The following is a 22,437-nucleotide window of genomic DNA, read 5'->3' as shown; positions in this document are numbered from 1 at the left end:
GACTTTATTTTTTAGAGAAGTTTTAGGTTGACAGAAAAATTGAGAAGAAAGTATAGATTTCCCACATATTCTACTCCCCTCCATTACTATCATCTTGTGCTGGTGGTACATCTGTTGCAACTGAAGAACCAGTATAAATACATTATTATTAACTGAAGTCTTTATATATATTTTAAAGATGTATTATTTTTGAGAGAGAGAGAGAGAGAGTTCCTGTGGGTGGAAGGAGTAAATGGGAAGGAAGAGAGAATCTCAAGCAGACTCCTCACTGAGCACAGAGCCCTGTGGGGACCTTGATCTCATGACCCCGTGATCATGACCTCAACTGAAACCAAGAGTCTGACTCTTAACCCCAACTAAAGTCTATATTTAAACTTGGGGTCACTCCGTATTATACAAGGTTTCATTTGTTTGTTTTTTACAAATGCATAATGTTATGTTATCCCCCATTACAATATCACACAGAATTGTCCCACTGCCCTAAAACACCCAATGCTTCACCTATTTGTCCCTCTATTCACCTCCCTCATCCCCAGTCACTGAGCTGTATTTTTGCTCTATCTACAGTTTTGCCTTTTCCAGAATGGCATACAGTTGGAATCACAGTATATAGCTCTTCCAAATGGGCTTCTTAAACTCAGCAGTTTACACTTAAAGTTTCTTTATGTCTGCAAAGTGCATTTTAGTTGCTTCCAAGTTTTGGCAATGAAATATAAATCAACCCACAATGAGGTATCACCTTACACCTGTTATAATGACTAAAATAAAAAGGACAAGAAATAACAAATGTTGGCGAGGATGTAGACAAAAGGGAATCCTTATGAACTGTTGGTAGGAATGTAAGTTAGTATAGCCACCATATAAAATGATATGGAGATTCTTCAAAAAATTAAAAATAGTATTACCATATGATCCAGTAATTCCACTATTGGGTATTTACCCAAAGAAAATGAAAACATAAATTCAAAAAGATATATGCACTCCTATCTTTATTGTAGTATTATTTATAGTAGCCAAGATATGGAAGCAACCTATGTGTCCATCAATAAAGTGGCTAAAGAAGATGTGATACAGACACACACACAGACACACAGACACACACATCAGAATATTACATAGCCATAAAAAATGAGATTGTGCCGCCTGTGACAATATGAATGGACCTAGAGGGTATTATGCTAAGTGAAATAATTCAAACTGAGAAAGACAAACACCGTGATTTCACTCATATGTGGAATCTAAAACAAACAGCAGAATCAGAACCTGTAAGTATGGAGAACAAACTAATAGTTGCCAGAGGGAAGGATGGTGGGGGAATGAGCAAAAGGGTGAAGAGGAGTGGGAGGTACAGGCTTCCAGTTGCTGAATGAATAAGTCATGGGAGTAAAAGGCACAGCATAGGGAATATAGTGAATGGTACTATAATGGCATTGTATGGTGACAGGTGGTAGCTCCATTTGCGGTGAGCACTGCATAATGTATAGAGTTGTTGAATCGCTGAAATTAATGAAACATTGTCAACTATACTGGAACAACAACCATAAATAAATAAAAGGTGTTGACCAAAATTCCACAGCTCATTTGGCATACTTTATAAGTGAATTGTGGTGCCTTCTAGTTAGGCTCTTCTTGTTAAAGTGCTCACAAAGCATTTAATAATTAATTCCTGAATTTTATCATGAGCCAACATCATGCCAACATTAAAAGTGTTTTTTCCCATCAGTTGGAAAAGTGAGGAATGATCTTCCAATGTCTTTCCTTATCTTATAATATCTTCCATAATCATGTCTGCAAGCTTTTTCACTACCCTGGGGTAGAACTCAGTTGGCCCGAAAGACTTAAAGTTATTTAGAATTGACTAAGTGTACTTTATCAACCTTGTCTCCTTTCTTAGATTTTAACTCCACATAGTTTGTGCTTCACTTTTCTTATTCTAATTGAAGACTCTCCTTCTTGGATTGGAGAAGATGGTGAAACACTTCTTTCTGAGGGTTTGATACCCGAAAGGGGACACCCACACCTGTACTACTAGTGGCCTCCAGAATGAAGAGAGCAGGGCCCAGGGGAGGCACTCATGTTTGATTCAGCGGGTGTGATGTAGCTGCTCAGAGGCCAAAATGAGTTTCAGAATGAGGTCAATACCAGAGAGGAGTGTGAAGAGCACTCAAGGATACAGAAGGCACACATTTTGGCTTTGAAGGAGTCAAAAGCATCAAGGGGATAACCAGTCCACAGGAACGTGGGCGTGCCAAATACAGTACTCCCAGAGATTAAGCCAAACAAAACAAAATAAAATGAAATGAAACAACCCAGGCCAGTCTTGCATAAGTCCAAGAACTCAGATAGCCACACGGGGGAGAATCATCTGGGTACCTTCTGAGCTTGGCAGTATTGCTCTAATAATGCACGAGCAGCCTTTGCCTGGTTTTGGAAATGGAAGAAGTGACAAGGCCCACGTACAAGTAGAGCTTAAAAGTTTCACATGTAAGAAGCAGTAGGGTCATAACAGGAAAACAATTCTACTTTCTGCCTGTCACCAATTAGCATCCTGCCATCTTCCCCCAGCAGTGATGGCATGAGCCTTTCTTGTTACGTTCTCACGTGGAACAACCAAAAATAGTTGTGCCAGACATCTTTCATGAGGCTTAGCTCATCCTGGGGGTTATTCTTGCCCTTATTTGGCATCCAGTCTTGGTTGTGAGCCTTTCCTAGTTTCTGTACCTGCTTTTAAAAAAAAAATCTGAGCTCAATGAGACAGCACTCTGAATGCTCATACTCATGTTTCTGGTGCCCCTTCTCACTTTATTTGCTTAATTTTTTTAAAAAATGTGTTATTTCTTTTTGACTATATAATGCATTCAACTGTTTTTTTAAAAATTTTTTGATGGGAGGGGCAAGATGGCGGAAGAGCAGGGTCCCCAAATCGCCTGTCCCCACCAAATTACCTAGATAACCTTCAAACCATCCTGAAAATCTACGAATTCGGCCTGAGATGTAAAGAGAGACCAGCTGGAACGCTACAGTGAGAAGAGTTCGCGCTTCTATCAAGGTAGGAAGACGGGGAAAAAGAAATAAAGGAACAAAAGGCCTCCGAGGGGGAGGGGCCCCGCGAGGAGCCGGGCTGAGGCCGGGGCGAGTGTCCCCAGGACAGGAGAGCCCCGTCCCGGAGGAGCAGGAGCTGCACCAACCTTCCCGGGGGCGGAAAGGGGCTCGCAGGGAGTTGGAGCAGGACCCAGGAGGGCGGGGATGCCCTCGGGCTCCCGGGGACACTAACAGACACCTGCGCCCCAGGAGAGTGCTCCGAGCTCCCTAAGGGCTGCAGCGCGCACGGAGGGACCGACCGGAGCAGCTCGGAGGGGCTCGGGCGGCGGCTCCGCGGAGGGGGCTGCGGGGCGGGAGCGCGAATCCCACAGCGCAGGCCCCGGAGCACAGGGCGCCGGGACACAGCCCAGGATCCGGCCTCCCCAGGGACAGGCAGAGGCCGGGAGGGCCCAGGACAGCGAGGACGCTCCTGCCCCGAGCTGAGCAGATCAGCGGCCCCGCCCCGGAGCCTCCAGGCCCTGCGGACGGACGGAGAGCCCCGTAGTTCCTGCGGGGGCTGAATCCAGGCTTCCAGAGTTGCCATAGCAACTGCGGCTGATCCTCCTGGGGCCCAACGGGGTAAACAACCCCCGCTGAGCCCTGCAGCAGGCAGGGGCAGAGCAGCTCCCCCAAGTGCTAACACCTGAGAATCAGCGCAGCAGGCCCCTCCCCCAGAAGACCAGCTAGACGGACCAGTGATACTCCCCCGTGTTCCAACACAACTTGTTTTTGGCCACTCTGCACTGAGCAAAATGACTAGAAGGAAAACCTCACCTCAAAAGAAAGAATCAGAAACAGCCCTCTCTCCCACAGAGTTACAAAATCTGGATTACACTTCAATGTCAGAAAGCCAATTCAGAAGCACTATTCTACAGCTACTGGTGGCTCTAGAAAAAAGCATTAAGGACTCACGAGACTTCATGACTGCAGAATTTAGATCCAATCAGGCAGAAATTAAAAATCAATTGAATGAGATGCAATCCAAACTAGAAGTCCTAATGACCAGGGTTAACGAGGTGGAAGAATGAGTGAGTGACATAGAAGACAAGTTAATGGCAAAGAGGGAAACTGAGGAAAAAAGAGACAATCAATTAAGGGACCATGAAGACAGATTAAGGCAAATAAATGACAGTCTAAGGAAGAAAAACCTACGTTTAATTGGGGTTCCCGAGGGCGCCGAAAGGGACAGAGGGCCAGAATATGTATTTGAACAAATCCTAGCTGAAAACTTTCCCAATCTGGGAAGGGAAACAGGCATTCAGATCCGGGAAATAGACAGATCCCCCCCTAAAATCAATAAAAACCGTTCAACACCTCGACATTTAATAGTGAAGCTTGCAAATTCCAAAGATAAAGAGAAGATCCTTAAAGCAGCAAGAGACAAGAAGTCCCTGACTTTCATGGGGAGGAATATTAGGGTAACAGCAGACCTCTCCACAGAGACGTGGCAGGCCAGAAAGGGCTGGCAGGATATATTCAGGGTCCTAAATGAGAAGAACATGCAACCAAGAATACTTTATCCAGCAAGGCTCTCATTCAAAATGGAAGGAGAGATAAAGAGCTTCCAAGACAGGCAGGAACTGAAAGAATATGTGACCTCCAAACCAGCTCTGCAAGAAATTTTAAGGGGGACTCTTAAAACTCCCCTTTAAGAAGAAGTTCAGTGGAACAATCCACAAAAACAAGGACTAAATAGATATCATGATGACACTAAACTCATATCTGTCAATAGTAACTCTGAACGTGAATGGGCTTAATGACCCCATCAAAAGGCGCAGGGTTTCAGACTGGATAAAAAAGCAGGACCCATCTATTTGCTGTCTACAAGAGACTCATTTTAGACAGAAGGACACCTACAACCTGAAAATAAAAGGTTGGAGAACCATTTACCATTCAAATGGTTCTCAAAATATACCCTAAAAACTATAGAACACTTCTGAAAGAAATTGAGGAAGACACAAAGAGATGGAAAAATATTCCATGCTCATGGATTGGCAGAATTAATATTGTGAAAATGTCAATGTTACCCAGGGCAATTTACACGTATAATGCAATCCCTATCAAAATACCATGGACTTTCTTCAGAGACTTAGAAAAAATTATTTTAAGATTTGTGTGGAATCAGAAAAGACCCCAAACAGCCAGGGGAATTTTAAAAAAGAAAACCATATCTGGGGGCATCACAATGCCAGATTTCAGGTTGTACTACAAAGCTGTGGTCATCAAGACAGTGTGGTACTGGCACAAAAACAGACATATAGATCAATGGAACAGAACAGAGAACCCAGAAGTGGACCCTGAACTTTATGGTCAACTAATATACGATAAAGGAGGAAAGACGATCCACTGGAAGAAAGACACTCTCTTCAATAAATGGTGCTGGGAAAATTGGACATCCACATGCAGAAGAATGAAACTGGACCACTCTCTTGCACCATACACAAAGATAAACTCAAAATAGATGAAAGATCTAAATGTGAGACAAGATTCCATCAAAATCCCAGAGGAGAACTCAGGCAACACCCTTTTTGAACTTGGCCACAGTAACCGGAGAAGGACAAACAGTGTATGTTCTCATTCATTTGGGGAATATGAATAATAGTGAAAGGGAATATAAGGGAAGGGAGAATAAATGTGTGAGAAATATCAGAAAGGGAGACAGAACATAAAGACTTCTAACTCTGGGAAATGAACTAGGGGTGGTGGAGGGGGAGGAGGGCGGGGGGTGGGGGTGAATGGGTGACGGGCACTGAGGGGTACACTTGACTGGATGAGCACTGGGTGTTATTCTGTATGTTGGTAAATTGAACACCAATAAAAATTAATTTATAAAAAAAAACAAAAAACAAACATAGGAGTAGAGCAGTTCACCAAGGCATAACAAAAAAACTCATTTGGTATTTTAAATTTACCGTGAGAAGATGGCAGTGTGCACAACTCAATTTTTTTAATAAAATACTTTAAGTCTCAAAAAAAAAATAAAATAAAATAAAAAATTAAAATAGAAAATCCATTCAGCAGATAAACTGTAACCATCTTCTTACCTGTGGAGATTTTGGTTGCTTCCAGTCTTTTGCTATCACAAGTAAGACTGCAATGACTGCAATATGTGCTTATGACATGTTTGTCTCCTTGCTTCTATTTCAGAAATTAGCTTTATTGGGGCACCTGGGTGGCTCGGTGGTTGAACATCTGCCTTTGGCTCAGGTTTCGATCCTGGGGTCCTGGGATCGAGTCCTGCATCGGGCTCCCCTCAGGGAGCCTGCTTCTCCCTCTGCCTGTCTCTCTGCTTCTCTCTCTGTGTGTGTCTCTCTCATGAATAAGTAAATAAAATCATTAAAAAATTAACTTTATTAAGACATATATTGCATTTTGTATAATTCACCTTTTCCTTTTTTCTCTCCCATCCCGCAATTATAATTCACCTCTTCTAAGTGTTCAATTCAATGTTTGAAATAATTTTATCAAGTCGTACAACCATCATCATAGATCAGTTTTAGAACATTTTCGTCACCCCAAAAAGATCCCTCACGGACACTTATTGTTATTATTATTACTATTTTTTTAAAGTAGGCTCCACATCCAGCGTTGAGCTCAACACAGGGTCCCATCTCATGACCCCAAGATCAAGACCTGAGTAGAGATCAAGAGTCGGGTGCTTAACTGACAGAGTCACTCAGGTGCCCCCATGCACATTTATTATTAATCAGTGTTCTCCCACTGCCTCCATCTCCAGCAACCACTAATCTACTTTTGGTCTTTATAACTTCCTTTGGATATCTCATATAAACAGAATCTTACAGTAAAAAAAAAAAAATTATTTAAGTAATTTCTACACCCAACATGGGGCTTGAACTCACAATCCTGAGATCAGGAGTCACAGGCTCTTCTGACTGAGCCAGCCAGGTGCCCCTGGTAATCAGTATTTTTAGTTTCTCATTTATCATTCCAGAAATTTTTAAAGCATATTCAAGTCATACATGTGTCTATTCTTTTTTTGTTGTTATTTTTATGTTTTTAAATACAATAGTAGTATACTTTGCTTTTTTGGAGATTTTATCTGAACAATATTTCTTGGAGATTTTATCATTGTAATCGCACCTGATGTTTGTTTATTCATTCATTCATTCATTCATTTATTCATTTGTTAAAGGTTTGGGTTTTTTGTTTTTTTTTTAATTTTTATTTATTTATAATAGTCACACAGAAAGAGAGACAGAGACATAGGCAGAGGGAGAAGCAGGCTCCATGCACCGGGAGCCCGACGTGGGATTCGATCCCGGGTCTCCAGGATCGCGCCCTGGGCCAAAGGCAGGTGCCAAACCGCTGCGCCACCCAGGGATCCCCTGGGTTTGGGTTTTTTTATTTAAACTGATGAGGCTTTACTATGAAATTGTAATGTAAAATGTCAATGATCACAGTTTTTTGGTGATTAAGGATATGAGAGGTGAAAATTTAAGGTAAAATACAGAGTGATCAAGTACTATCTGGAAAGCATCAGAAGATTCTTGTAACTTAGATTTCTTCAGATTATTCTGTTATACCAAATTATATACCATAAGCTAATGGTCAACCCTGACCGCAGTAATAATGTTTGCCATAGTGGAGCCTTTATGACACATCTTTAAAATGCGGCTTAATTAAGTCATTCCCTGAGCATGGGATGGGCTGAACATTCATCAATGAAACACCTTTTTTTATTAACCTGAAACTGCTTTTTCCCTCTTTGTATTGGATAGTTCTTGCTGTATAACAAGTCACCTCCAAATTTAGCATCTTAAGGGAAAATGCAGTTATCGTTTTACAATTCCTAAGAGCCAGGAACTTGGGAATAGTTCTGGATGTTTCTGGTTCAGAGTCTCTCATGTATTTGCTGTAAAGATGTCAGTGGGGGCTGGTAGAAGGCCCAAATTACTTGCTTTGTTCTCCATAGGTTCTTCATAAGGCCATCTGAGTGTCTGCACAACAGGGCAGCAGACCTCTCCCAGAGCAAATGATCCAAGACAAAGCAAAAGAGGATGTCATGTGTCTCTGATGACCTAGTCACCCACCATCAGTTCTACCATGTTTTATTCACTGGAAGAGTCATTAAGTCCAACCCAGATGTAAGGGTGAGAAAATTAAGCTCTATCTCTTGAAGGAAAGAATATCAAAATATTTGGGGCTATACTGTAAAGCAACACCCCAAGTGTCCTTGTTTGTACTAGTCTTTTACTTTTTACTTGAGCTTTTACAAAATATTTTATTTATTTATTTTTGAGAATGAGAGACTGAGAGAGCACGAGAGCACAAGCCAGGGGAGAGGCAGAAAGAGAGGAAGAAGCAGACCCCCCCCCCCCCACTGAGCAGGGAGCCTGACATGGAGCTCTATCCCAGGACCCTGAGATCATGACCTGAGCTGAAGGCATACACTTAACCAACCAAGCCAGGAGGCACACCTTTACTTCAATAGAATAATGAATTTCTTTTATTTTTCTACAGTTACTTTTTTGGGGGGGAAATATCTTCAGTTAATTAGGTCAAATGGAATATATCCATGACAAATCTCCTGGCGATACCACCTGGTTATCATTACTAGTGTTCTAGACTGTACTCTGAAAGACAGGAGACAGGACTGAATTTAGAGAAGGGGCTTTGGTTTCTAAAGGTAGGGCACTTCTTTTTTACTGACTGACCAGCAGTTGACGTTTCTTCTATTGCTGTAAAATCAATAATCTGATAGCAATATTAACTACACAGACTACTGTGTATTATGGGTAGAGATGAGCCACTGACAGATAAAGGCATTAGGACCTTTTTTCTTACTGCCAATCAACAGTGACCCAAAATCTCTAGAGCCAAGCTAAATAACACACATTGAGTGTCCTCATAAACGCAGGTGTCACCAGGATAATTTCTAGAAGCAGAATCGATTGGTTAATGGGCATCTAAAATTTCAATGGATAAAAAAGATGTAAGATACACACACACACCAACACATACACACACAATGGAATATTACACAGCCATCAAAAGAATGACATTTTGCTATTTGCAACAAGGTGGATGGAACTAGAGGGTATTATGCTAAGTGAAATAAGTCAATCAGAGAAAGACAAATATATGATTTCACTCATGTGGAATTTAAGAAAACAAAACGGATGAACATAGGAGAAAGGAAAGAAAAATAAGATGAAAACAGAGAGATAGACAAACCATAAAAGACTTTTAAATCTAGGAAACAAACTGAAGGTTGCTGGAGGGGAGGTGAATAGGGGGATGGGGTGACTGGATGATGGGCATTAAGGAGGGCACTTGATGGAATGAGTACTTAGTATTGTATGCAACTGATGAGTCACTAAATTCTGTCTCTGAAACTAACAAACAATACACTACGTTAATTAAATTGAATTTAAATTTTAAAAAATAATAAAATTTCAATAGATATTGTCAAATTGTCCTCCAAAATTATTGTACCAGTTTACCCTGTCACCATAGCATATGAGACTGCCAAATTCTTTCACTCTGGGGTATCAAACTGTTTGATCTTTGCTGTGTAAGTGTCATTGCTGTTCTCCCCATCCTGGCAAATAGAAGCAAGGCTAATATTTGTGAAAAGTTTTGAAATAATAGTCAAGTTTATTTAGCATCTGTGATGGGTGGTTATTGAATGTGTCAGAGTAGAGTATGGAAAACTGAGGGCAGAAAGATGGGTGGAGGGGTGCCTGGGTGGCTCAGTTGGTTAAGCCTCTGACTCTTGGTTTGGCTCAGGTCATGATCTCATGGGAGCCCTGTGTTGGGCTCCATGCTCAGTGGGATATCTGCTTGAAGATTGTCTCCCCCTGTCCCCCCACTTGCATGTGTGCAGTCTTTTTCTCTCTCCCCCCACCTCTAGAATAAATAAATAAATCTTAAAAAAAAAAGAAAGATGAGTTGAAAAGGAAAAGGAAGGGGTTTTAGCTGACTGACGTGGGCTGGAAGCACCTGCTCTTTATCTACAGTTGAATAGTGAATAGCATTCCACTGTAAGGGTGTACCTCTTTATCTAGTTCCCCACTGATGAAAGATTATTTCTAATCTTTAGCTAATTACAAACGATGTTGCAATGATATCTTGTTCATACTTCATGATCCATACTTACTTGTAATGCAAATTCCTAGATGTGCTGTACTAGGTCAAAGCGGGTTTGAATTTCTGATTTTGATAAAACTACCATACAAAATCACTTATGTAAGGTTTACTAATTTACACCCTATGAGCAATGTACTGTTTCCTCAAAGTCTTGCCAACATGGCATATTATCAAATCTTTTTAGTCATTTATTTTTCTTTGTCAATCTGACAAGCAAAAAAGAAATTAGTTTTAATTTACATTTCTCCAAATTGGACACCAATAAAACATAAATTTATTATTGAAAAAAATTTACATTTCTCTCATAATGAATAAGATTAAGCATTTTCTCCATACATTTATAGGCCATTTGCATTTCCTTTCCTATGAACTATCCATCATATACTTTGCACATTTCTTCCAGTGAATTGTTGGTTATATTGATTTATAAGGCATTTATTTATTTATTTATTATTTATAAAATATTTTATTTATTTACGAGAGAGAGAGAGAGAGAGAGAGAGAGAGAGAGAGAGGCAGAGAGGCAGAGACACAGGCAGGGGGAGAAGCAGGCTCCATGCAGGGAGCCCGACATGGGACTTGATCCTGGGTCCCCAGGATCAGACCCTGGGCTGAAGGCAGCGCTAAACTGCTGAGCCACCCGGGCTGCCCAAGGGCTCTTATTTATTAGAGAGTTGCTTTGTGTCTTACATGAATGGCAAATAGCTTCCCCAGTTTGTTTTTTTCACTTTGTCTATGGTGATTTTTATTTTTTTGCCAAGGACTAGACTTTAGACTTTTTAAAAAATGTAGATTAATTTATAACTTACTAATCTTTCCTTTGATGATTCTTAGGCTTTGCATCACAGTGAAAAATGTTGGATAAAGGGATTATCCAACATTTTTATCTAGTACTCATAAAATTTCAGATTTTACACCTAAATTCCATTTGGAATTTATCTAAACTTACAGCAGGAGGTTAAGTCATTTTATCCTTAGATGGCTCCCTCCTTGTCCCAATATCACTAACTAAAGAGTTCATCGTTCCTTCTCCTAGAAGAGAGACCGCATTTACCATATACTCAAATTCTCGTGTTTGGATCTACTTTGGATATTCTACTACCTTCAATCGATCTTCGTCTGAACGTGTGTCAGGACCACACAGCTTCAATTCCTGAGACTTCATCACGTGTTTAACCTTCAGAACAGCTAGTAACAGCTAGTTCTCCTTCCTGCTTTTCTTTTCCAGAGTTTCCTTGCCCACTTCCTAAAACAAACCTAATTTTAACTGGATAAAATTACACCCATAAATGAATATCGGGAGGATTGATATTCTTATGTCATTGAGTCTCGGGCAAGTTTTAGATTTTTCCTCATCAAGGTCCTATAAATTTCTATCGTGTTTATAGTACTAACCAGGGCTTTGGAATTGTTTTGGTTGAGCTTGTAGATGGGCTCTTTTCTTCCATACAGTTTCTGTCTGGTTGCTATTCCTGTGATTAGGCTTTAGGGGCAAAGGGCCCAACTTAAATGGCCTGCTCATCGAACACATGCTTGTCTCTGCTTTCCCCGGTGTCTCCACAAACGTCACCCACTAAGCTGTCTTTCCTTATTAGTCAAATAGCACCACTTCTAGGCATTTCCTTTCCCTCGTGAGTGATGAAATTATCCTAAAGTGTGTCAGGGATTCATGAGGGGACCACAGTTTAACTTAACACGGCATCCAAAGACAGTCAAGACGTTGAAAAAGCCCATTGCTCTTGCCTGTTCCCAGTGGATTGCTGGCACTGTAATCTGTACCAAGCAGGCTTCATTGGTAGCCTCCCTCTGTCGGGGGTGGGGGCAGCTCCAGCTCCACCTGTCCTCCTCTTTGCCTTTACTCTACTTTCATCTACCACTAGGCTTACCTTATGCCACACAGTGCATTTCTTTTTACTGAATGATCCCAACAATTTCTTCTTCTACTTGGAATCATTATTTAAATATTATCTTTAAAATCCTGCTTCTGAGAATGCTAGTGCACATATGATATTCAGTACAAAAAAGAGTGCTATGACTATGTTGGAGGTGCTCCATGCTTATGCCACTTGTAAGATCCTAGGACATTAACGCTTCAAAGACTGAGAAGTTCTGGGCACCTGGGTGGCTTAGTTGGTTAAGCATCTGCCTTTGGCTCAGGTCATGATCCCAGGGTCCTGGCATCAGGCCCCACATGGGGCTCCCTGCTTATGGGGAGACTGCTTCTCCCTCTCCTCCCCACTTGTGCTGTCTCTATCTTTCTCTCTCTTTCAAATAAATGAATACAATATTTAAAAAAAATAAAGACTGAGAATTTCTGCAGTAAAAAAACCCAAACAACCCTACACATTTCACAGATTGATTTGGCCACAGAAGCCTAATTAATTAACTCCCTGTGCCACTCACATTCTGTGGAACACACTTTAGGGTGCCTTAAAACAGTAAGCTCCTGGGTCTGCCTGAGTCACTCTGCTGGGGACACCTGTGATTTCAGTTATCTACCTGGGCTCAAGTGTCAAGTTCACTTATGAACTGTGAACTGGGAGAGAACACTTAAATTCGAATTTGCTTATTTACCCTCAGGATGGCTACGGAATTTGCAGGACCTACTCTTGTTTTCAGTGGAATATAAATATGAAGGTGTTGGCCAGAGCAGGATAGTCAATCTCCCCTTCCTACAAGCCTGTTGCCCTAAATCCATGCCAGATGGGTGACCCGAGGGACTGCAACCTCCATGCCAAGATGTATTTGGTGCTGGATGGGGGCGGGCAAGAGACCCCTATTGAGATGCTCACCAAATGTGCCACCAGGAGTGAAAACCAAAAGGAATCATCTCAGACTCACAAGGTAAGAGGGAGGCACCTCTCCTGGTTGAGGGGTCCCCAGTGATGTGAGGCATGCATGCGGGCTGTCCTCTCTGTTAGAGAAGGAAATGGAAGTGAGAGATTCTTCTTTCTAGTTAAGGGATGGAAACTTCTACATGAGATAGAGGGAAAAACTAGGAAAGAAGCTACAAATATACAAGGAGGAAGAGGGAAATGGAATAGAATAATTTGAGTCTTCATGTCTGGAAATGAGGATGAGGCTCTCTGTGCTTGGAGAAGCGAACCTTTTTAGGAGGAGCAGGCACCAGAGCTGGCACATCTAGGAGACTCTGGGCCCTAGTGGGTGGAGTGGGATATGATATTCCAGGAGGATGCGCAGGGAATTGTGCCAGTCAGCAGTTCCCTGCAAGTGCTCAGGAATTTTGACTGACTTACTCGTGACTACGTGCTTCCTCGAGGCTTGTTCCCAAAGACTCACCCACATAATGAGCAACTCTCCCGTCCTCTTGATACAAGAACAAGCAAGAGAAGAAGCCTGGAATACACCCCACATGCATCTGAAAGTCTTTACTAGGGCTGCACAGCTGGCCTCCACTCTGCGTGAGGTCCTTAACTCGGGAAGGGGGTGGGGGAAAACATCTTGTTCACCTCAGTGGCAGCAAAGGACAGTCTGGTTTCTGGACTGTGATGTGCTGCTGGCAGGAACAGACTTGTATGTTGGGCCTTTGTATCTGATTAAGATACGAAGATTAAGAACAGAAATGTGCCTGGGAGAAAGATTAGTGCCTTCTTCATACAGCCAGAACACTCCTTTTTTTTTTAAAAAAAAAAAATTTTATTTATTTGAGATAGATACATAGATAGAAAGTGAGCGAACACAAACAGCGGGAGGGGCAGAGGGAGGTGAAGAAACAGACTTCCAGATTCCTGGCTGAGCTGGAAGCCTGATGTGGGACTCGATCCCAGGACCCTGAGATCATAACCTGAGCCAAAGGCAGACGCTTAAATGACTGAACCACCCAGGCGACCCTGGAACAGCTCTTCCATATTGCATTTCCCAGTGTGATTTATTATTCTCTGCTAAACACCTCCAAACAAAAACCAACTAGGCCATCAACCAAGGAAACCCATCAACTGACCAAATCAACTGACCAACCAACCAATCTACCAATCGAGCAACTAACTAAGCAACCTGCCAAACAAAGATTAAATCCACTGCCTCCTCCCTCATTTCCCACTCTTTTCTGTTTTAGGCACTCAGCACCCAGTGTCCCCATGCACTTAGCCTTGAACTTTTCAGGAAGCCATTGCTGGGGCCTGTGCTACACTTCATTTGGTTTCAAACCTTGATTTCCAGCTCTGTGAGCTGCCATCTTGGACTTGGCTGTGGATTTTGCTCCTTCGAGGCAACCCATCCTGCCTGTTACCTCTCTTGCACCCTGCCCGGGTCTGAGGACGGCCTTACCAGCCCTACTTATACCACCTGACTTGAATGCACAGGGCAGCCAACACAGACTCCCAGGTCTCAGAGTGTTCAATCCCACAGAGCTGCAATAACTCTCTGCTCTGCTGTCCTTGCTGCTTCTCGGATCAGTTTTCTATTCATGTCTTAACTCATCATATGGCTCTTTTTGTCTTCTGTGTGGTTTTTGCTAATGCAAGGTCTTCTGGCAGTTCAGTGCATAAAGGGATGTGCCTTGGGTTATAAATGACTGTGTGAACAGTGTCCTGGAATGTTGTAGTCCTTGAACACCATTTGCATGAAAATAATTAACATATTTAGCAGGGGGAAAAATCAGTATGGAAACAGGGATCAAGGAGACACCCGGAAAGTACACACATCACATCTCTCTGTTCTTACACTTTGGCAGTTCTAGAGCAGTTTTCCACCCTCTGAGTCATCTATTATCACTTCTATTAGCCTTCTCATCCAAGCTGACATTATTTTCTACTTTACAATAAAGGCTGTACTTCTTGGGGAATGGAGTGGCTGAGGCAGCTGCCAAAGCCTGGGGTGGAGAGCAAGCAGATAACTGGCCCAGAGACCCCACCGAGTTTGCGTGTGCTGGAGGGCTAGCCAGGCCCACATCCACCAGATTCTGGAGCAAACCCGCATTCTGACCTCTCTCCCACTTCAGGACAAGATGAGTTCCTCAGGACCAGCTGCTTCCATTGTAGAATCCACCTCTGCCTCCTACACCCCAAGACTCGTGGAGCCCAGAATCACCTCTTTCTGATGAGCCAGGCCTACCACTCTCCCTCACATACCATGGTGCTTTAGATGTTGTGATAGACCATTATTTTCCACATTGGTGGTAACAATACCTCTCCATCTTTGTGTTCATTCTCCAGGGATCTTGCCACCCTCCAGTTGAGGGGTGGAGTCTATATCTTCCTTGCAACTGGGCAAGCTTGTGGCTGCCTTGACAGAAAGAGGATGGTGGAGATGTCACTGGTGACTTCTGAGGCTAAGTGCTAAGAAGAACGAGGCCCCTTGTCACCTTTGGGACCCTGAGCCACCATGGAAGCACTCTGACTTCTCTAAGCCACCATGCTGTGAGGAAGTCCAGGCCACCACAGAGGCCACGTCAAGGTGCTCAAGCTGACAGCCCCAGCTGAGGTAGCAGGTGACAGCCAGCAACAACTGCCAGACATTGAGGAAAGACGGCCCAGATCATTGTAGGCCTCAGCTGTCAAGTCACTCCCCTCCTCCAGCCCAGCAAATCTTCCCAGTGGAGGCTCCCAACTTTGTTGAGTGGAGGAGAGCCATCTCTGATACTCTGTTGCAATTCCTGACCCACAGAGTCCTGTAGTTTAACAAGAAGGGTGTTTACAGCATTAAGTTTTAGGGTATCTTGTTAAATAGCAACAGTAATTGGAACAGATGTAAAATCTCAGATTTCCTAGCAGGTTAAAATGTGTGCAACATTTTTAAGATTCTAAAGACACACATCCTCTAAATTCCTCCACTCGTTGTGAGGATGTAGTTTTAAGAGAATTTGGAATTCCAGCCAATAAGAATGCCAAGATGAATCTCCACAAGGGAGAGTTCGTATCCTGGCTTTAATCACACCATACAGAGGAGCACCCTCTGAGCTGGAGCCTACTCATTTCAGACCAGACTAATTCCAAAACATGTCTGATAATCAAGCACTTCTTTTTCTAAAACTGCTTGATAATTAGAGAGCTCTTTCAAGATGGGATCAGTTTATCATTCTGGGACAATAGGGAAATCGCTTGTTGTCAGGATAGAGGGTCACTTCCAGGGCCGCTCTCTGGAAAATGTCTGTTAGGAGCTGTCTCAGCAGGTCTGCTCCAACAGTGAGTGGGAGGATGACAACCCTGACATGGCCACGTGATCATTTCTTCCTTCCTTCCCCCCCTCCCCTTGCTTTCCTCCCTCTTTTCAGCATCCAGTACGTGTATCCTCTGAGCTAGGGACTGAGATAGGTGCTGGGGACAGTCAGGTGAGCAAAACAGAGACATAATGCCTATCCTTGTGTTTAGAAGCTGCCATTTTTGTCTTAGATATACTTAAATTTTTAAAAATATTCAGAATATATATATATATATATATATATATATATATATATATATATATATAGCCACATGGAAGCTCAAGGGTAGTAAGGAAATCCAAGTGCCCGTGGCTGAGGATATAGATTTTCAGATCAACTCTGACTCTGTGGGCTGGGGTGGAAGATTGGGACTACATTAATTAGCATGATGCTGGTTGCTGTGTCAAACCCCCTAATTCAGAGGCTTGGCACAACAGAAGTTCAATTCTGATTCCTGTTGTTGGAAGACAGGTGGCATTTCCCCACTTGGTGACTTTCCTTCTGTTGATAGCTCTGGTGTCCCTTGGAGCCTGGGAATCCTGTGTGTGTAGCCAGTGGAATAAAGAAGTAGAGCAACAGAGGAAATGCCTGCTTGCTTTTGTTTTTTTTCAGTTGGAGAAGGACAAACATCATATGGTCTCATTCATTTGGGGAATATAAATAATAGTGAAAGGGAATAGAAGGGAAGGGAGAAGAAATGGGTAGGAAATATCAGAAAGGGAGACAGAACATAAAGACTCCTAACTCTAGGAAACAAACTAGGGGTGGTGGAAGGGGAGGAGGGCAGGGGGTGGGAGTGAATGGGTGATGGGCACTGAGGGGGGCACTTGACGGGATGAGCACTGGGTGATATGCTGTATGTTGGCAAATTGAACACCAATAAAAAAATAAATTTATTATTAAAAATAAATAAATAAAGATTCCATTTATTCATCTATTCATGAGAGACAGAGACACAGGCAGAGGGAGAAGCAGGCTCTGTGCGAGGAGCCTGATGCAGAACTCGATTCCGGGACCCCAGGATCACTACCTGAACCAAAGACAGATGCTCAACCACTGAGCCACCGAGGTGCCCCACCTGCTTGCTTTTTATCTGCCTTGGCTGATACATATCACTTTGGAGAGAAGTCATTTGGCTCAACGTAGATGCCAAGGGAGGCAGGGAGATACAATCCTTGGCTGGATGGCCCCTCCTTGCAACCACCCTATACTACTGCAGGAGAAGCAGGGATCTTTGTCATGTGGTCCCCCATCCCTGCTGTTGGATGACTTCAGTCTACCTTGGTGCCAGGGCACTAAGGAATGATAGTGGCTTGCTTAGGACTCCTGAGAGCTGGGGGCTTAGTTGGGAAACCTAGGTGGATAGCTTCATCCCATCTCCATAGGGAATATCCTTTATAAAGTCCCACAAGTCTACAGAAAGGATTCTGTAAAATGTGTACCTTGTCAATTCCCTCTGCTCTCTACATGGGAGAAAATATCTTTACCAAGGAACAAGGACACTCTCAGAGCAGGGCTTAAACACACTGACTTTCATAAAAGCAAATGCATAAGAAACAACCAATAAACATTTAAAATACCCAAATCCCCTCAACACTGCTTCATAACAAAATATTAAGAAGCCTGTCCCCATTCTGTTGGTGGAGAACTTAAAGCCTTTCTCTGAAAAAATTCTCTTCCATTTCCCTCCTAGAGAAGCATGTAGCAGCATAATATAATGGTTCTAATGATGTCTTCCTGCAGCAAGGGAGCTTTAGTTTCCATTGCTTTTAATTTATTTTGTGTTATAAATTAATAATGTATTTGTGATGGGAGAGTAACTCATTAAATGTAAGTGTCATAAAGTAAGGCACTCAGATAAGAAAAGTGTGAAATGATCCTGATGGGCTCCTAAATGTTACATTAAGTATATAAATCATTTTGTTTACGGTGTACTTAAAGTAGAGAACAGCTCAGAAGGTAAATGTAATTACTATAATTCTATTTTAAAAGGTCCAGGAAGCATGAGAATAGAATTTGTGCAAACATCAAAAAAGGTAGCTGATTCTGGCCAAGATCTGCCATCTTCTATGACAAAGCCAAATAGATCATCTGGGATGTGACCACCAAACCAATATTCATTCTCAGTGACTGAAAGGTGTACAGGACCAGGCTCACCAACTCCAGGGCACAGGGAAGCCACTAACCACTGAGGTGTAACTTGGAGCATGATCAGGCTGGAAAAGGCATGTGAAGTTCCCCATGGACTCTGTGGGAGAGACCCCACCTTCTCAGTCCCAGACCTGTAGGGATTTGGGCGGTAGGTAGATGGAGGACTGGCCTGACAGCGTCTGCACGTGTAGCCTGGTCTGCTCTGGCTCATGCACCAAGTGGGTGATGTGTGTTTTGCTGAAGGGGAGGGGGCTGCCTCTGTGAAGCACTCAGCATGAACACTGTCCACAGAGAGAGTTTGGTTTGATTCTGCTTTGAGAATTGTGCAAAACAATTTTCAGAGACTGCTTTGCCCACAGGATTCCGATTCCTCAGCTGAGGAAAGCCTATGTGGAAGATAATATAAAGAAATAACACAGGAGAAAATGCAAGTGCCCAAAGTCCCTTTGCTCTGTGGCCCCATTAGAAAGAAAACAGCTGAAAGAAATATGATAGGTGTGGTAAGGCCCTTATGGCAGAGGATGCAAATTCACCACCATCCTCCCAGCAACCATCGCTCCAGCAGTACAGGGAGCGTAACCACTGCATCAGTTCAACACCAACCGATGGCCAAGTTCTGGCAAGCTGATTTGTGCACAGTGCCCCCAACCTTGCAATCAGCCTGTGGAAACAGGCTTCGTTGGCCCACCTGTTCCTCCCTCCCTCCCTCCCTCCCTCCCTCCCTCCCTCCTTTCTTTTTTTTTCTTTCTTTCCTTCCTATTTCTTTCTTGCTTTCTCTTTTTAAAATATTTATTTGAGAGATAGAATGTGTGCATAAGTGGGAGGGGCAGAAGGAGAGGGAAGAGAAAAGAGTCTCTAGCAGACTCCCCACTGAGCATGGAGCCTGACATGGGGCTGGATGTGGGGTTGGACTACACAACCATGAGATCATGACTTGAGCAGAAACTAAGAGTCATGCTTAACCGACTGAGCCATCCAGGCATCCCAGCATCCCCCATTCTTAAATATGATAATGCTGAAGCAAAAGAAGCACTTATAAACAACTTATCTAAAATCATACAGTTTGTAAGTGGTGGATCTGAGAACGTGAACCAGCCTGACTCCAGTGCATGGGGTCCCTTCCCTCCGCCATGTGGCCCTGTTAACTCCCTGTATCCCTGGGGCCTGGTGTGGGATGACACTAGTAAGTGCACACTAGTATGGGGCAGGAAGAATGTCAAGGGCTTTGGAAACCATTATAATGTCTGTTCCTAGGAACATGGGTGGCCATTCCACTTTAGCTGAGAGCTGTGTACAATAAAGGCTTAGGTAGTACCAGTGGAAGAAAAATGACATGCATCTGTTTTAGTATTCTGCACAGTACCAGCATTTCCCCCCTTTGTCTTTTTTAGTTTCCAAAAATAAAAAAATAAAAAACATCAAGACCTTGACAGGACATTGCTTTTTTAGACAAATGAATCACCTTGAATTTCTGTCTGGCTTTCAGCTCAGATTCCGCATAGTTCCCTGTCCTTTGCCTGTCAAACTTGCTTCCAAGCTCACCTCCGCCAAGAAATGCCTCCATCCTGACAGCCCAAAATAATGACAGGGTATGATACTGGTCTCTCTGCTGTGGGTTCCACACCAGCTACATGGCTTATCTGAATATTCATGAAGAGAAAGATTCAGTTATCTGTGGTTGGAATATTCTCCATCATTATCACCACAACCAACATCATCACCACCATCATTATCACCACCACAATCATCATCACAGCACCATCATCACCATCACCACCACCATCATCATCACCACCATCACCACCATCACCATCACCTTCATCATCACCATCACCATCACCATCATCTTATAATCTGAAGAGAGCAGGGACCATGGTCTTTGTGAGTCTGGGGATTCACATTTGAAGTCAGTTGAAGATGGATACACCACCTTTGGACCAAGTGCAGTTTGGGTCTTTAAACATCCTATCATATTTAAGCATGTGCAGTTGGAGCACAAGCTCTAGACAAGAGCTTTGAGAGCCCAGAGGAAGGGTGATCCCAACTGCAACCCTCAGAGGTGGAGTATTAGGGGCTCTGTTTTACAGAGAAGGAGTGAAGCTTGAAGCCTTTGGTTGACCAATCTATGGCCACACAGCAAAATAAAGGCAGAGCTGAGCTTTGAACCTGAGCTGTCCAATGTCAAGCCTGCATTCTTACCATTTTATCACTGTGCCCAAGTGTTGGCTGGTGGCTTTATTCCCCACTATTGCTCCGTCCTGCCCAGGCACTGCCTCCATGTTCTTTCCCTAGGAGGAAAGAGTGTTGACCTACTTCCTTTCTGGCAGTATTTCTGCAGATGTCTGGAGCTGAAGAGAACAAAGGTCTCATGCCCTCTCTCTAAGCATCTGTGGCCTCTTTGATAATATGGATGAGTTGGATCAGAGAATCCTCAAAGTGCCTTTTGAGATCTCCACGCAGATGATTTTTTCCCCTAAATGTGGTGAAATTTTTAAATTTCAGTATGCCCATGAGCTGGCTTACTAGCCCTGACTGTACAACTAAGAATCACATGGAAAGTAAGAAATTGCTCAACACTACCTGGGTAGGATGGGGGTGGGGTCTATGTCTCCCGTACACATCAGCTGCATACACCCTTTGGCAGCCCTTACCCACTTTACATGCCCCTCTGAACCTTCCTGCCTCCATGCACAGGGGCTCTTCTCCATTGTCTGACTTGTACCAATGTTAACTGCTCCACAAGAGCCACTGGCTGCAGGATTCTCACTCTGGAAAGCCACCCCTCCTTGCTCTACACCTGCTGTGCAACACAGATTTTGCAAATGTTCACAAGGGCCGTGGCATTTTGTGCTGACAATTTTACTTTATCTCTTGTTGATGAGTCTAGCCTAGGGCATCTGGACCCCCCAAAGAGTCATAATCACACTGACATGGCAATTACTTAAATGGCTGCTACTCTTCAAATCCCAAAAGCATGAGCTTTGGATCTGACCTTTTACAAAACTTCCATGAAGCCACTTGGGAAAGCATAACATTGTTACAGCTGAATTCCTTGTACTGAAGATGCAATTGCATATACTCTCCATCAACTGCTGGACTTCAAGGACAAATCCTTGATATCCTTTCAGGGATTAACAAGACCTCAGATAAACAGGGGAAGAATGGGAGCTGAAGTACACGGGAATAGAGGAGACTAGGAGCTAATATGATATTTCCTTCTTGCCTCAGTGAGAGCTGAAGCATCACTTGTGGTATATTCTGGACTCATGTATGGGAGACCCTGGCTGTCACTGCATTTCCCTGGGATGTAGCCAGCAGCTGTCTAGCTGAGATGAATCAGTGAGGTGGGGATCATATGTAAGGAGAAGCAAATCAGCTAAACTATGCACACCGTGATAATAGGACACAGGGCTGGACCTTGTAGAGCCGGGAGACCTGGTGGAAAAACAGGAGGGCGTCAACATCTGGGTCATGAGGACAATGCTCTGTGTTTGTTTCTCCACTAATATATCCTTGAATATTTGAAATGATATTTTAAAACAGGCAGAGACAATCTACATCTACATCAGCTACATCCATCTCATTTCTTCTTTTGCTGACACTAGGATCCATTATGATTTCCCATTTAGACCTGGACCATTGCCTGTGTGCTCAGACAGCTATGTGTGCATGTCTGTGACATGAGTGATGGTGTGTGAGCATGTGTGTATGTGTGTGTGTGCATGTACATGTGTGCATGTGTTGTATGGGGGGGGAGGTTAAGGAGAAGGTGCACTTCCTCAGCAGCAAGCCTGATCAAAGTCTCCTGGCATAAAGATGGTTATATGCCATTGCCATTTTTTGTCACCAACTGGAAGACACAGGCCAATTAAAAACTAAAGTTCCCCAATTTTGCCCATTTTTTTCTAAACCATTTACAAAAACAAACAACAAAA

At 43.1% G+C, this 22,437-nt stretch overlaps 1 protein-coding gene across 3 annotated transcripts in view; it reads right to left on the bottom strand.

Moving 5' to 3' along the window:
- SLC35F3 (solute carrier family 35 member F3) overlaps nt 1-22,437 on the bottom strand; it is a 126,109-nt gene that overhangs the window by 81,526 nt on the left and 22,146 nt on the right. Inside the window, exon 2 of one of the 3 annotated variants that reach the window (XM_055308857.1) lies at nt 20,045-20,142. The exons of the other annotated variants lie outside the window; for them this stretch is intronic. Coding sequence (XP_055164832.1) covers nt 20,045-20,142 — 98 coding nt within the window. The remainder of the gene's footprint in view (nt 1-20,044; nt 20,143-22,437) is intronic. 3 annotated transcript variants of the gene reach the window in all.

The sequence above is a fragment of the Nyctereutes procyonoides genome, unplaced genomic scaffold (genome assembly GCF_905146905.1).
Source record: "Nyctereutes procyonoides isolate TBG_1078 unplaced genomic scaffold, NYPRO_anot_genome, whole genome shotgun sequence".
NCBI lineage: Eukaryota > Metazoa > Chordata > Mammalia > Carnivora > Canidae > Nyctereutes > Nyctereutes procyonoides.
This window is presented reverse-complemented; position numbering and strand designations above follow the sequence as displayed.